At 37.1% G+C, this 17,312-nt stretch overlaps 1 protein-coding gene across 3 annotated transcripts in view; it reads left to right on the forward strand.

The window, feature by feature from the left end:
• The window catches only part of LEPR (leptin receptor), a 156,998-nt gene that overhangs the window by 65,625 nt on the left and 74,061 nt on the right, over positions 1-17,312 (forward strand). For all 3 annotated transcript variants that reach the window (XM_018045226.1, XM_018045220.1, XM_018045222.1), the window contains one exon: positions 14,136-14,191. In XM_018045226.1, coding sequence (XP_017900715.1) covers positions 14,136-14,191 — 56 coding nt within the window. The remainder of the gene's footprint in view (positions 1-14,135; positions 14,192-17,312) is intronic.

The raw sequence follows: 17,312 nt of genomic DNA on the forward strand, positions 1-17,312 counted from the left end.
TGGGGGTGTTTTTCCATTTATTTAGGTATTCTTTAATTTATTTCAGTGATGTTTTATAGTATTCATTGTATAAATAATTGCACTTCTTTTGTTGAAAATGTTCTTAAGTATTTAATTCTTTCTGATGTTATAGGAAATGAAATTGTCTTTTGATTTTATCTCAGATTGTTCATTGCTAATGCACAAAAATAGAAATGATTTTTGTGTATTGATTTTGTATTCTGCAACCTTGCTGAACATACACAGAAATAGCAAGGATCTAACAGAAGCAGAAGAAGTTAAAAAAAGGTGGCAAGAATACACAGAAGAACTACACAGAAAAGGTCTTAATGATCTGAACAACATGATGGTGTAGTCACTCACCTAGAACCAGATATCCTGGAGTCTGAAGTCAAGTGGGCATTAGGAAGCATTACTGTGAACAAAGCTAGTGGAAGTGATGGAATTCTAAATGAGCTCTTTAAAATTCTAAAAGATGATGCTGTTAAAATGCTACACTCAGTATGTTAACAGATTGGAAAACTCAGCAGAGACCACAGAACTGGAAAAAGTCAGTTTTCATTCTAGTCTCAAGGAAGGGCAATGCCAAAGAATGTTCAAACTGTTGCACAATTGCACTCATTTCACATGCTAGCAAGGTAATGCTCAAAATCTTTCAAGCTAAGCTTCAGCAGTACGTGAACCAAGAACTTACAGATGTACAAGCTGGATTTAGAAAAGACAAAGGAACCAGAGATCAAATTGCCAACATCTGTTGGATTATAGAAAAAGCAAGGGAATTCCAGAAAAACATCTACATCTACTTCATGAACTACCTTATAGCCTTTGACTGTGTGGATCACAACAAACTGGAAAATTCTGAAAGGGATGGGAATACCAGACCACCTGACCTGCCTCCTGAGAAATCTGTATGCAGGTCAAGAAGAAACAGAACTGGACATGGAAAAATGGACTGTTTCAAAATTGGGAAAGGTATATGTCAAGGCTGCATATTGTCACCCTGCTTATTTAACTTATATGCAGAGTCCCTCATATGAAATGCTGGGCTGGATGATTCACAAACTGAAATTAGGATTGCAAGGGGAACTATCGACAGTCTCAGATATGCAAATTATACCATTCTAATGGCAGAAAGTGAAGAGGAACTAAAGATCCTCTTGATGAGGGTGAAAGAGGAGAGTGAAAAAGCTGGTTTAAACCTCTACATTCAAAATACTAGGATTGTGGCATCTGGTCCCATCACTTCCTGGCAAATAGATGACAAAAAAGATGCAGTGAGAGATTTTATTTTCTTGGGCTCCAGAATCACTGCAAATGGTAACTGCAGCTATGAAATAAAAGACAGTTGCTCTTTGGAAGAAAAGGTATGACAAATCTAGACGGTATATGATAAACGTAGACATTACTTTTCAACAAAGATCCATCTAGTCAAAGCTATGGTTTTTCCAGTAGTCGTGTATGGATGTGAGAGTTGGACCATAAAGAAGACTGAGCGCTGAAGAATTGATGCTTTTGAATTATGGTGCTGGAGAAGACTCTTGAGAGTCCCTTGGACAGCAGATAGATCAAACCAGTCAATCCTAAAGGGAATCAACCCTGAATATTCACTGGAAGGACTGGTGGTGAAGCTGCAGGACATTGGCCACCTGATGCCAAGAGCCAACTCATTGGAAAAGACCCTGATGCTGGGATAGATTGAGGGCAGGAGGTGAAGGGGCGACAAAGGATGAGTTGGTTTGATGACTCAATGGACATAAGTTTGAACAAACTCTGGGAGATAGTGAAGGACAAGAAGCCTAGAATGCTGTAATTCCTGGGGTTGCAAATAGTCAGACATGACTTAATGACTGAACAACAGAAATATTTTTTTTTGTGTGTGAATTCCTTAGTATTTTCTATGTACAAGATCATGTCTTTTGAGAATAAAGATAGTTTTATTCTCTCTTTATAATTTAGTTGTTTTCTATTTCTTTTTCTTGCTCAATTGCCCTAGCTGAAACCTTGAATTGAATAGAAAGTGCAGGTGAATAACGTTATCTGATCCTGTTCACTTAGCAGGGAAGCAACCAGTCTTTTACCATTAAGTATGATGTTAGCCGGGGCTTCCTTGGTGGTTGAGTGGTAAAGAATCTGCCTGCCAAGCAGGAGAAGTGGCTTCTATCCCTGGGTCAGGAAGATCCCTTAGAGAAAGAAATGGCAACCCACTCCAGTATTCTTGCCTGGGAAATTCCATGGACAGAAGAGCCTGGTAAGGCTACAGCCCATGGGTTGCAAAGAGTTGAACATGACTTAGTTACTAAGCAACAGCAACAATAATGATGTTAACTATGGGTTATTCGTATACAGCTTTATCAAGCTGGAAAAGTTCTATGTCCTGTTGAATGTTTTTTGTCATGAAATAGCGTTGGAATTTGTCAAATGCTTTTGCTCTTGACTTGTCATGTCTTTTATTCTATTATTATGATTGATCGAACATTGATTTTCATATTTTAAATGAAACTTGCATTCCTGAGGTAAATCATATTTGATTACAGTGTGTAATCCTTTTTATACATTGGAGGGTTTGGTTTGCTAGTATTTTTTTACATCTATATTCATAAGAGATATTGGTCTGTGGTTTCTTTTATTGTGATGTCTTTGTCTAGTTTTGGTGTCAGAGTAATACTGGCCTCATATAAGAAGTTGGGAAGTGTTTAAAATACTTAGTATTATGTTTTTCACCAGCAATCTTGCTAAATTTTGTAACTAAGTTTAACAATTTACATATAGATACTTTGGGATTGTCCATTTTTATTGTCATTGGTGAATAATGGCAATTTTGTTTGTTTCTTTATAATCCTTAATCTTTTCCTACTTCTCTTTGTGCCTTGCTTAGGACCTCAGGTATAATGTTGTTTTGAAGTGCTCACAGAATAAATCATTTCACATTAAGAATGATGTTTCTTTCTGACTTTGAATTTTTCTCTCAATACTGCTTTATCTGCATGAAATTAAGTTTTGAGATGCTTTTTTCATTATCATAAGTTTAAAATTTGATTATATCTTTTTTTGCCCTGTAGATTACCAAAAACAATTTTTATTGTCCTAATATATGGCCTTTGTGTAGTTATATTTTTGTTATTTTTTTCCTGCCTTAAAAACACTGTGGACAGAGAATGTGGTTTGTATCTGTGATTTTGGTCTTTGGATTTGTTTGTAACTTGCCTTATGTCTTTGTATGTGGTCAGTTTTTGTAAACACCCCACTGGTGATTAGAAATAATGTGCCATCTACAGTTGGAGGAGCTGAGTTCAATGTATGCCAAATTTGTTAATGTTTTGTTCCAGTGTCATTTGTTAATACTATTTCAGTCTTAAATATCCTCACGTATTTATGTTTGCTGTTCTATTTTTTTGTTTCTATATATCAGTTGATACAAATTTTTTTTATCAGTTCAAATGCATGCACTTAAAAACTTAACTTTAGCACACAATCATTTTATTGTTTAGTCGCTAAGACTTGTCTGAGTCTTTTGCGACCCCATGGACTGTAGCCTGCCAGACTCCTCTGTACGTAAGATTTCCCAGGTAAGAATACTGGAGTGGATTGCCATTTCATTCCCCATCCATTCATTCTTTAAGGAGAAAGTATTAAAAATTTCTACCATATGTGTGGATATCTGTTGTTTTCCTTGCGGTACTCTGAGTTTTCACCGTATATCAATGTGCTTTGAAGCTACATTGTAATAAGCGTATGTTATTTTGAAGTTATACTATATGTATGCATTTAAAATTATTATATATTCCTGCTGAATGGAAACTTTCATTAATTTGCAGTGATTCTCTTCACTTATATTTCTGTTTCTATAGGGCATTATTAAGGAGATGTTTTAAAATACATATTTATGTGTTTAACAACCTTTTTCAGTAGTTCTGACTTATGATTATCCTCGTTTCCTGTTGGCTTTCAAATGAAAACCAGAAATATCCACTCTTGTAACTCTTAAATCCATATTTCTGCACTTAAACATGTGATTAATGGCATTGTGACATTTTAAAGTGAGATTTCGTGTTTGTGAGAAATATCAGACACAGAAATGATGAATCCGGAGTGAAACATCAATGTCAAGTTTAAGTGCTATGGACTCATAAGTTTAAAATCTTTTCCAGAATGCGAACACTCAATATGTCTAAGGTAGGCTATGTGAAATTTTTGTGGATATTGATTCTCACTGAATGAAAGTCAGCAAGTCACTTGTTATTTCATAGAACTGCTAGGCTAGATACACCCCACTTATACAATTTTATGGTACCAATAAAATGTCTTCTGAAGTGAATACAGGCCACTGTCAGTTAGTGTGGGACAGTATTTGCTTGGCTTTGGTGTCTTTAGGAGGTCTAGTTGACTGGGTTAAAGCTATGACTCTGCTTAGCATAGCATGGAGACTTGCTGAGGAGAGACTAGAGTTATGGGAACCATTGTCTGTGGGCTATGGATGGTCTTTAAGGAGAGAGTCACACATGTGAGAACTATTTTAGTGAAAATTCCTAGTACCTATGGTGGTGATGGTTTTAGTTTCTAAGTCATGTCTGACTCTTTTGTGACCCCATAAACTGTAGCCCATCAGTCTTCTCTGTCCGTGGGATTTCCCAGGCAAGAATACTGGAATGGGTTGCCGTTTCTTTCTCCAGGGAATCTTCCTGACCCAGGGATCAAACCCACATCTCCTGCATTGCAGGCAGATTCTTTACTGCTGAGCCACCAGGGAAACCCTTTCTGGTACCTATCAGTTCGGTCTCTCAGTTGTGTCCTACTCCTTTCAACCCCATGGACTGCAGCATGCCAGGCTTCCATGTCCATCACCAACTCCCAGAGCTTGCCCAAACTCATGTCCATCGAGTTGGTGATGCCATCCAAACATCTCATCCTCTGTCATCCCCATATCCTCCTGCCTTCAATCTTTCCTAGCATCAAGGTCTTTTCCAAAGAGTCAGTTCTTCTCATCAGGTGGCCAAAGTATTGCACTTTCAGCTTCAGCATCAGTCCTTTCAATGAATTTTCAGGACTGATTTTCTTTAGGATAGACTGGTTTGATCTCCTTGCAGTCCAAGGGACTCTCAAGAGTCTCCTCCAATACCACGGTTCAAAAGCATCCATTCTTGGGTGCTCAGCTTTCTTTATAGTCCAACTGTTACATCCATACATGACTACTGGATTGCTTCTTGGCCTTTTGGCTAAGATCAAGTGTAGTATCTGGTACCTATGGACCTCTTTAATTCAAACTAGGGTAATATGGACTAGTAAATAAAAATGACCCAGCTGGAGACACTCTAAAGGGGCATTGTGGCATTGATATTAATTTTAGTCTTTGCCAATTAGAAAATCCAGAAATAGCACATACCTAAAAATCTCTCTCTATATATGTGTATGTGTGTGTATAATAGTGAGACAGATACAGAGAAAAGGAGGAGGGGAGGGAATGAAGAGAAGAGAAAGAGAGTAACTGACTGACTCTACTCTTGAGCTAATAATTTCTATAAAGTTTATGGAAATATATAAGTGCTCTATCTGTTTATGCTAGATAATAGCTAAAGATGTGAGCCAAGTACAGATTCTCAGGAGCATCTATAATAGTATTATAATAGGCTTTAAAAATGTGAACTCATGTTCAAGAACAGCTGTTATCAAATAGCTGTTTAGTGAAGGCATAGGACAACGTAGTTTTTCTCAGAATTATGTTTTTTCATTTTACTTTAACTAGCAGCTGTCACTTGGGTGTCTCAACCTAGAAGATAATCAAACAATTGGATTTCTGTATGCACCAACAATATTTCTGAACCAAACTGGTTTCAGCATGAAGGAGATGAAAGAGAAAAAATAGTACACACAAATGTGTGTGTATGTGTGTATGCATAAATGCATAGAGAAAACATACTGATACATAATAATAAGCATAATAAGCACATACATAATAAGCACCTGATAATTGTAGTTGCTGTTAGGAGTGGGCTGCTGTGTCTTCCTCCAGGGTATCTTCTCGACCCAGGGATCAAACCCACATCTTTTAAGTCTCCTGCATTGACAGATGGGTTCTTTACCATTAGCACCACCTGGGAAGCCCAGTTATATTGTTAAGATGTTATCTGTTAGGATTATGACTACCCAGGAGGTAGTTGAGTATTTCTCTAATGACTGTATTTTATAGTAATACTATTGGTTAGAGGTCCGTTCTGGGGAAGAAAAGCTTCTCACCCAGGACAAACAGTATGCAGAAATGTTCTTTATATAAAAAGTAGTCATCTGGGAAAATGGTTTCTTGGTCTTTTGACTAATACTATTCTGAACTTGCAAATCCGTTCTTACACAAGAGTTCCTATTGTCTTTTACCCATACCTTTGGCTGAACTTTGTTTTAACTTTTCAAAGGTTCAATAGGAAAACCTTTTTTAAAAATGATACTTATGATATGCTTCATATTTCTCCTCATTCTTCAAAGGGCAGTTAAATCCTCACTCCTCTCTGGAATCTGTTATGAATTATTAAATTAAGGGTAATCTTCAGTTTCTACTAATGACCACTCTTTCTGGTTGTAATTCTTTAAATCTAAGACATCTATTTCTGCTTTATTGGCTATGCCAAAGCCTTTGACTCTGTGGATCACAAGAAACTGTGGAAAATTCTGAGAGAGATGGGAATACCAGACCACCTGACCTGCCTCTTGAGAAATCTGTATGCAGGTCAGGAAGCAACAGTTAGAACTGGACATGGAACAACAGACTGGTTCCAAATAGGAAAAGGAGTATGTCAAGGCTGTATATTGTCACCCTGCTTGTTTAACTTCTATGCAGAGTACATTATGAGAAACATTGAACTGGAAGAAACACAAGCTGGAATCAAGATTGCCAGGAGAAATATCAATAACCTCATATATGAAGATGACACCACCCTTATAGCAGAAAGTGAAGAGGAACTAAAAAGCCTCTTGATGAAAGTGAAAGAGGAGAGTGAAAAAGTTGGCTTAAAGCTCAACATTCAGAAAACGAAGATCATGGCATCCAGTCCCATCACTTCATGGGAAATAGATGGGAACCAGTGGAAAGAGTGTCAGACTTTATTTTTTTGGGCTCCAAAATCACTGCAGATGGTGACTGCAGCCATGACATTAAAAGACACTTACTCCTTGGAAGAAAGTCATGACCAACCTAGAGAGCATATTCAAAAGCAGAGACATTACTTCGCTGACTAAGGTCTGTCTAGTCAAGGCTATGGTTTTTCCTGTGGTCATGTATGGATGTGAGATTCGGACTGTGAAGAAGGCTGAGTGCCGAAGAATTGATGCTTTTGAACTGTGGTGTTGGAGAAGACTCTTGAGAGTCCCTTGGACTGCAAGGAGATCCAACCAGTCCATTCTGAAGGAGATCAGCCCTGGGATTTCTTTGGAAGGAATGATGCTAAAACTGAAACTCCAGTACTTTGGCCACCTCATGTGAAGCATTGACTCACTGGAAAAGACTGATGCTGGGAGGGATTGGGGGCAGGAGGAGAAGGGGACAACAGAGGATGAGATAGCTGGATGGCATCACTGACTCGATGGATGTGAGTCTGAGTGAACTCCGGGAGTTGGTGATGGACAGGGAGGCCTGGCGTGCCGTGATTCATGGGCTTGCAAAGAGTCGGACATGACTGAGCGACTGAACTGAACTGAACTGAAGACATCGTGGGTTTTTAAGATATACCACCATTTTTGTACAGCTAAGAAAGGAAGAACTCTGCCTATTTATTTTACAATGCTTTCTTATCATTTAGAATTTTAGTTTTATACCTACTGAAAGAACTCATTTACAATATTTAGATAAAAATTTTTGTTTATTTCATACCACTTTCATAAGGAAAATAAAAGTCAAAGAAATCCATTAAGGAATTCTTTTTCATATTCAGAATCTGGTTTTTTTGAGTCGCTTTTCAACTCAGTGTTGTTGATGTCAGTGTTTTCTTAAATGGTACCATTCCCTGGATTATCAAGACTATTTGTGATGTTGAACTTCATAAAAGAGTGATTCACCATGGTTTCTGAGATTTTCTGTTTGTCCATTTGAAAATTTTATGCTGACTCTTGATCCTAGTAAAAGACGTCCACAAAAAGTTTTCAGACAATACTCAGGGCTCACATTCCTTCCTTCCTCAAAAGGTTTTTAAATAGTCTGTTGACTGAAATATTGATGGCTAAAAATTGTCTAGTCTGTCATTAGGAAAGTGCTCCAGTTTGTATGTATGTAATCAGTGACAACTAGATCGCAGCTGCTACCAAGCCATAAGTTATAAGATGACATTGATTTTAGCAAAGATCCTGCTGTGAGAGGTGTTAAAATATTGTGAATCTTAGAAGAAATATGACACTACTCTTTCCCTTTGTATTTCTTGGAATTCAACTAATATTCCACATCTGTGAACCTTTAATTAGCTCCTAGGACTTTGTTAGTAGCTATTTTATTTGAAAACCAATACCACCTTTTAATTTAATTAAAAAGACAAAATAATAAGTTTGCATGAAAATAATCCATGCACACAGTTACAGAAACTTACTGTAATAAAGCACAGCAGTCCCTTACCCCACTCCCTTCACGTTGTTATTCCTTGTTTTGAGAAAAACTGACTTGAACCATTTTTGGTTTTAATTTTCCTTTGGCTAACTCTGTAAGGCTAAATAATATGCTTATACTGATGTTTTTTCTTTTCATTTATAACCTTTAAATAGATACCATGGTTGAGTTCGGTTCAGTTCAGTCACTCAGTCGTGTCCGACTCTTTGCGACCCCATGAATCACAGCACGCCAGGTCTCCCTGTCCATCACCAACTCCTGGAGTTCACTCAGACTCACATCCATCGAGTCAGTGATGCCATCCAGCCATCTCATCCTCTGGCGTCCCCTTTTCTTCCTGCCCCCAATCCCTCCCAGCATCAGAGTCTTTTCCAATGAGTCAACTCTTTGCATGAGGTGGCCAAAGTACTGGAGTTTCAGCTTTAGCATCAGTCCTTCCACAGAAATCCCAGGGCTAATCTCCTTCAGAATGGACTGGCTGGATCTCCTCGCATTTCAAGGGACTCTCAAGAGTCTTCTCCAACACCACAGTTCAAAAGCATCAATTCTTCGGTGCTCAGCCTTTTTCACAGTCTGAATCTCACATCCATACATGACCACAGGAAAAACCATAGCCTTGACTAGACGGACCTTAGTCAGCAAAGTAATGTCTCTGCTTTTGAATATGCTTTCTAGGTTGGTCATAACTTTCCTTGAAAGGAGTAAGTGTCCTTTAATTTCATGGCTGAAGTCACCATCTGCAGTGATTTTGGAGCCCCCCAAAATAAAGTCTGACACTGTTTCCACTGTTTCCCCATCTATTTCTGATGAAGTGATGGGACTGGATGCCATGATCTTCGTTTTCTGAATGTTGAGCTTTAAGCCAACTTTTTCACTCTCCTCTTTCACTTTCATCAGGAGACTTTTTAGTTCCTCTTCACTTTCTGCCATAAGGGTGGTGTCATCTTCATATATGAGGTTATTGATACTTCTCCCGGTAATCTTGATTCCAGCTTGTGTTGCTTCCAGTCCAGCGTTTCTCATGATGGACTCTGCATAGAAGTTAAACAAGCAGGGTGACAATATACAGCCTTGACATACTCCTTTTCCTATTTGGAACCAGTCTGTTGTTCCATGTCCAGTTCTAACTGTTGCTTCCTGACCTGCATACAGATTTCTCAAGAGGCAGGGCAGGTGGTCTGGTATTCCTATCTCTCTCAGAATTTTCCACAGTTTCTTGTGATCCACAGAGTCAAAGGCTTTGGCATAGTCAATAAAGCAGAAATAGATGTTTTTCTGGAACTCTCTTGCTTTTTCCATGATCCAGTGGATGTTGGCAATTTGATTTCTGGTTCCTCTGCCTTTTCTAAAACCAGCTTGAACGTCAGGAAGTTCACGGTTCACGTATTGCTGAAGCCTGGCTTGGAGAATTTTGAGCATTACTTTACAAGCATGTGAGATGAGTGCAATGGTGTGGTAGTTTGAGCATTCTTTGGCATTGCCTTTCTTTGGGATTGGAATGAAAACTGACCTTTTCCAGTCCTGTGGCCACTGCTGAGTTTTCCAAATTTGCTGACATATTAAGTGCAGCACTTTCACAGCATCATCTTTCAGGATTTGAAATAGCTCAACTGGAATTCCATCACCTCCACTAGCTTTGTTTGTAGTGATGCTTTCTAAGGCCCACCTGACTTCACATTCCAGGATGTCTGGCTCTAGGTGAGTGATCACACCATCATGATTATCTGGGTCGTGCAGATCTTTTTTGTACAGTTCTTCTGTGTATTCTTGCCACCTTTTCTTAATATCTTCTGCTTCTGTTAGGTCCATACCATTTCTGTCCTTTATCGAGCCCATCTTTGCATGAAATATTCCCTTGGTATCTCTAATTTTCTTGAAGAGATCTCTAGTCTTTCCCATTCTGTTCTTTTCCTCTATTTCTTTGCATTGATCGCTGAGGAAGGCTTTCTTATCTCTTCTTGCTGTTCTTTGGAACTCTGCATTCAGATGCTTATATCTTTCCTTTTCTCCTTTGCTTTTCGCCTCTCTTCTTTTCATAGCTATTTGTAAGGCCTCCCCAGCCAGCCATTTTGCTTTTTTGCATTTCCTTTCCATGGGGATGGTCTTGATGCTTGTCTCCCGTGCAGTGTCACGAACCTCATTCCATAGTTCATCAGGCACTCTATCTATCAGATCTAGTCCCTTAAATCTATTTCTCACTTCCACTGTATAATCATAAGGGATTTCATTTAGATCGCACCTGAATGGTCTAGTGGTTTTCCCTACTTTCTTCAATTTAAGTCTGAATTTGTTAATAAGGAGTTCATGATCTGAGCCACAGTCAGCTCCTGGTCTTGTTTTTGTTGACTGTATAGAGCTTCTCCATCTTTGGCTGCAATGAATATAATACCATGGTAGGAAGGAATTTATCTTAATAACTTCACCTTTCTCTCTCTCTCCTCCATTATAATTATATTAATTTTCTGACATCTTTTATTGGTTACATTTAAATTCCACAATCTTTTTTGTTTCATTCACTATAGATAGTTTCTCTTGACACCTTACTTCAAGATGTTGGGCTATTTCCACCCTTTGCCTTCTCACCATCTCTCTTTTTATAATTATACCACCCCAATTTTTTTGTACTACTACAATTTTGACAACTGTACAGTGAGAATATTGATGATATATATGTTTAATATTTGTAATTAAGTCTTTCATTTGTGTCTATTGATTAGGCCAAAAAGTTGAAAAATCAATAAATAGCAGCATTAATGCTTTTAGAACTTTGTAAATTCTACTCATCACAGAACCAATAAGAGTCCTAGAATCATATTTTGCTCAATATGACTCCAAAGCCACCCAATGGAGAATATTCCAAGAATCAAGGTTAAAGGGATCTTCCTTCTTTCAAATGGATTAATTCCAGCATTTGCTTAAAATTGTACCATATTTTATTTCAGTTCATATTTAGATCAGGACTTTTTATAAAGCTCTTTTCCAGCTAACTTATTTTTTTCTTCTAGAAGATTTATGAGTCTTATTTTTTAATTCTTAATTTTCAGTGTTTTACTCATTCTCTTTATTTTTTGGAATCTATTCCATTCTCATTTTGAAGTCTATTTTGAACTCATATTCTTATTTGGACTAGTGGCTTCAATTTTAGACTATGACTTTCTTTTTTCCCTTATGTAATTCTGATTTCTTGTTTTATTTTCCAATTTTTGCAGCTTCAGAATCATAGTATGTTTTGAGTTGCCTTCCTTTATCCTGGCCTTTTCCTTTCAGGGGTCACCTGTACTCCATCTGCTATCTGGACAGGTCGTTCTCAAGACTGCAGAGCCATCAACTGGCTTGTAGTCAAGCTTTTCAGGATCCCGAATCCCCAGTCCTTTCCTGGTTTACTCCTCATTTTGTTGGCATACATCATAAAGTTACTTCTGAGAAAGAGATTCACAGGATGTAAATTTTCTAAGTCATTGTGTTATTTAAAATTTATTTGTTTTGTTTGTATACTTTCCTGATTGGCTAATAGAATTTTAAACTGCAAATAATTTTCCATCAGTCATTACTAGATAGCTTTCTGTAATTCAGTGTTTTGAGATGCAACATTTGTTTTAATTAGATTCTCATTGCTTTGGTTATTTTTTTCTTCTCTGGTAACTCTTCTTTTCTCTTCTGCAATTTTTAAATGATACATTTAGAAATGGATGTTTGTTTTCCATTCTTTTTCCTTGGAATTTGCTAGTTTTTTTTTTTTTTTTTCTAGTTTAAAGACTTAAGTCCCATCAGTTCTGGGAAATTTTCTTATATTATTTCACTTTTTATTTTCTCTTTAGTCTGTTTTTCTGGAAATGCTATTTGTTGGTTATGAATCACTTGATCTTATTCCCCACTCCCCACCTTGGGGAGGAATTAATTATGCAAATGTGTTTAAATAAAAAATGGTTGTCTTATGTAAGGAAGAACAATATGATCTGTTTGGTCACTTAACTCAGTGAATCAGTTGAATTAAAGTGAGTCAAATCAATTATTGGACTGAATTACTTAGTCACTAGTCAGCTCAGTCAAAACACTTAGTCTAGTGATATGTGTATTTGCAACATACCCTGATTATGAAATTTCCTTTATGTTTATTCTGTGAGACAATGTTGTATCAGAAAGAGGTAGCATAAAAAAAGCTGGGAGAACTTTGCACACATTTAATACCATTAGATAATAAAGATGCCACACTGAATTGGTTTCTAGAAATCCTCAAGGCATACATTGTGGGATCATGTGTGTAAAGAACCAAAATTCTGGTGAAAAACTCATGAGTCTGACAAACAGATTTACCAGACTACAAAATGGTCATACTCACCCATCTTTTTCCTAAGAGTCATTTAAGTTGTGAACTAAACAAGCATGTTTTTCTGTTTGCTTGTCACGTGCTACCAGTTCTCAGATACAACTTATAAGACATGTTTCTCACTTAATACTTTATAATACTCTTTGTGATCAAGCTGTGATTTCTGTTTTAAACTAAAGCCTCTCAGAATCATAAGCAGCTCTGAAAGGGATTGTAGGGATGGTCCTTCAGTCTGATGAGGAAGCTGAGATCAAGAATACTGACGTCCCAAGTCTTACACCTGGTTAATCAAAAGAGCCTCAATTGGCATCCAAGACTTCTGATACCTAATTCAGGGCTTTTTACCTCAGATTAATTTTCATGTAGTGAACTGAATCCCAAATATGAGATAGTAAAAAAAGACTGAAACACCAAAAGCCTTTAATGTTTCCTTATAAATCTAAGCTAAATATGTTTAAATTATATTCTCATTCGATTTCATGACATAGTAGTAAAAATAATCTTATTCGTGGTATATTTCAAATTGGATAGAATTCATGGCAAAGTTTGTCTCTGAAATCATCCCTATCATCTGCATATATGAAGCCATCAAACTCTCTTTCAATTACCGATATCTTGCTAATGTGAATATTGTGTGTGAGCTAAGTCACTTCAGTTGTGCCCGACTCTGCGACAGGGGTTTCCAAAACCATATTGCAAAAATTTCTCTTCATTGGAAATAAATATGCAGTTCATTACCTATGCTGTAATCATTCAACTTTGTGGTATCATAATAAAGATAAAGACTTTAGGAAATGAAAGGAATTTAAGAATTGAGCACACACACACACACAAATGAAGAGTGTGATATTTATGGTGTTAGGTCAGCTGTACATATTTAATTGGCATTGTAAGCTTTTTTTGTTTAGTTAAAAATTCAGTCTCATCTATGATACCTGTCCTGGTTTGTCATGTCATGAAGGAACATTGCCATTTTTTTGATTAAGCCATATATGAATGTACTGCTTATGTTTTAACTGTAAAATAGCATGTGCATAGGAATGAACCTATAACTTACTGTTTTACATTCATGTTAAATGCTGATACTGATCCAGAGTATTATTATCAGATTACAATTTGAAGAATTCTTAATTTTAATCCTTTACCTTTTATATTTTCCCATAGATGGCTTGTGTATATGTCATTTTTTTAATTTGTGTGTGTACTGGTTTTAGATTTACTGTTTTCTAGGTGTTCTTCTCTGAAGATGATTTGTCAAAAATTCTGTGTGGCTTTGTTACATTGGGGTAAGTTATTTGCTTTTAAAATGTCCATATACGAGGTAGAGATTTTACCCTTAGAGATGTTGTTACATTTATTGGCTGACTAAATTTCCCATTTCCAGTTAGGAATTCTCTTGCCCTTGATTAAAAATGCAAACCAAACAAAAATGGAAGTGTGAAAATGAAAACTCTTCCCAACCTCCTGGAAACAATATGATGGGTATCCTTCCAGAAACGTACCCTCCCCCAACCACACACACACACAGTCATACCTCCAGTCACAAAAATAGAATTGGTCTGTCTATTCTGTATTTTTCTTTTTCCTGCTTAACAGTTTTCCAGTTTATCCTCATAACTTTTCTTGTTAGTGTTCACTAATATACTTATTTAATGATTACATAACAATGAACTTTATGAATGTACCTTACGTTATAAACTTATTTGAACAATTCCCACTGTTAGACATTTCTTTTTCTGTAATAAATTATGCTACACTGAAATTCATATACATACATCTTTGTGTATTTGGGAGAGTATTTCTATCGATTAGTTTCTGAAGAGGAAATTTCTATGTTGAGTAGTAAATACAAGTTTGAATTTGATAGGTACTGTGAAATCTCCTCCAAGCTCTTTGCCTTTTGCAGTCCAACATGAGTATGTCAGTGGTAGCTCAGTCAGTAAAGAATCTGCCTGCAATGCAGAAGGCCCAGGTTCGATCCCTGGGTCGCGAAGATCCCTGGAGAAGGGAATGGCTACCCACTCCAATATTTTTGCCTGGAGAATTCCATGGACAGAGGAGCCTGGTGGGCCACAGTCCATGGGGTCACAGAGTCGGACATGACTGATCAACACACATTTGAATGCATTCCTGCCAAAGATACGCATTATCATTCCTTTACTTGGAAATAAAGTATAATGACATTTAAATATTTTGATTTTATTTAGCAAATGTAGCATTATTAAATTACAAATATGTATATATCAGATGATCGTCAAAACTTTAATTCTCTCTATCTAGGACTGGTTTACTTGGTGATAATATTTAAAATAAATGGCTATCATATAGAATAACAGATTTATTCTAAAATGGAAAAGAAATGTCATTTAAATGGTATTCCCCATTATGATTCTGGTAAACAATGACAAGATAATGTTATAAGGGGATATTATCAAGGGATTGTGTATGCCTTGGGAATTCCCACCTTGACTACCAAGAGATTATATTCAAAAATTAAATGTATACTAGTCTTCCTCTTACTTACTGCAGGAATATCCTGGAGAGAAAGCATTCTTTTAAGATCCTGTGTTTTAACTTTCTGTGAAGCATAACAGGCTTCTGTGTGAAAGTGGTCACACAATGCCAGTAACTTTTGAGTATATAGATATGGTTTTCTCAGGTCCACTTATACTTGGATTTTTTAAAACCAGTGAATACCATGGTACTGCATGGTCCAAGGTTAGTTGAATCTGCAGATGCAGAGAAGTTGTTGATACAGAGGAACTGTGTATAGGGAGGGACAGCTACAAGTTATATGCAAATTTTCCACTGCTTAGAGGGTCAATGGCCTGAACCCATGCATTGTACTATTCTCAATGGTTTCTTACAGCATTCTAGAAATATTTTGATTTTTTAAAAACTCAAATCATCTAATTTAGATTGTGTTCCAAGTCTTTGAAATTAAAGTCAGGCTGTCTTTAGGAAAACCCCCTTTTTTCCCCCTAGCAACCATTACCTGTTTATCAACTGGTTCTGAGCATCTCTTTGGTTACTCTAGACTTTAAAGGTGCCCTGAGAAGCTTTCTTATGACTCTTCTATCTTGTGCATGCTATTGTTTGTCATTGTAGCCATCTATATAGCTACAGATAATATCCAGGATAATTTCACTGTTACAGAATTCAGAAAAACTGGACCACAAGGGACTATCAAAGAAAGATAACACCCTCTCTTAATTTTCTAATTTTTATTAGGTTCCATGGTAATGTTTTACATTGGTTTTTCAAAAGGTTTGTGGTTTGGTCAAGTTTTGTGAATCAGAAGGTGTCTGGGGCCTTAATGTATAACATATGACAATACATATCATATGATAACATAAACTTATGCCTTCAGATGAATATTCTGAACTCCTTGCCATTTAGGGTTCATTTTTGGGGAAAGAAATATCATTTGCAAAGGAAGCATGTAAACAAAATAGAATCATCTTTTAATTAAGCTGATTCAGTAGTTACCATGTGACATTCATTATTACATTTTAATTTTCAAATACTTTGAGGTTTTTAGGCTAATTTCAGTTTAGTCAACTGAATCTTCCATGTGCAGCTAGAGAATATAATGTTTTTAATTAGTATTTATTGTTTTATAAAATGAAAGAAACACCCTAATTTCTTTTTAGTGAGAAGTTCTAATTTCAAAAACGTATTTTAGAAGGATTGAGTCCAAAGCATCACAATTGCAGTGACGATTCACTTTTCATGATGTTCAGTTCAGTTCAGTTCAGTTCAGTCGCTTAGTCGTGTCCGAGTCTTTGCGACCCCATGAATCGCAGCACGCCAGGCCTCCCTGTTCATCACCAACTCCTGGAGTTCACTCAGATTCACTTCCATCGAGTCCATGATGCCATCCAGCCATCTCATCCTCTGGCGTCCCCTTCTCCTCCTGCCCCCAATCCCTCCCAGCATCAGAGTCTTTTCCAATGAGTCAACTCTTCGCATGAGGTGGCCAAAGTACTGCAGTTTCAGCTTTAGCATCATTCCTTCCAAAGAAATCCCAGGGCTGATCTCCTTCAGAATGGACTGGTTGGATCTCCTTGCAGTCCAAGGGACTCTCAAGAGTCTTCTCCAACACCACAGTTCAAAAGCATCAATTCTTTGGTGCTCAGCCTTCTTGACAGTCCAACTCTCACGTCCATACATGACCACAGGAAAAACCATGGCCTTGACTAGATGGACCTTAATCGGCAAAGTAATGTCTCTGCTTTTGAATATGCTATCTAGGTTGGTCATAACTTTTCTTCCAAGGAGTAAGCGTCTTTTAATTTCATGGCTGCAGTCACCATCTGCAGTGATTTTGGAGCCCCCCAAAATAAAGTCTGATACTGTTTCCATGTTTCCCCATCTATTTGCCATGAAGTGGTGGGACCACATGCC

Source organism: Capra hircus, chromosome 3, assembly GCF_001704415.2.
Source record: "Capra hircus breed San Clemente chromosome 3, ASM170441v1, whole genome shotgun sequence".
In the NCBI taxonomy this organism is placed as follows: domain Eukaryota; kingdom Metazoa; phylum Chordata; class Mammalia; order Artiodactyla; family Bovidae; genus Capra; species Capra hircus.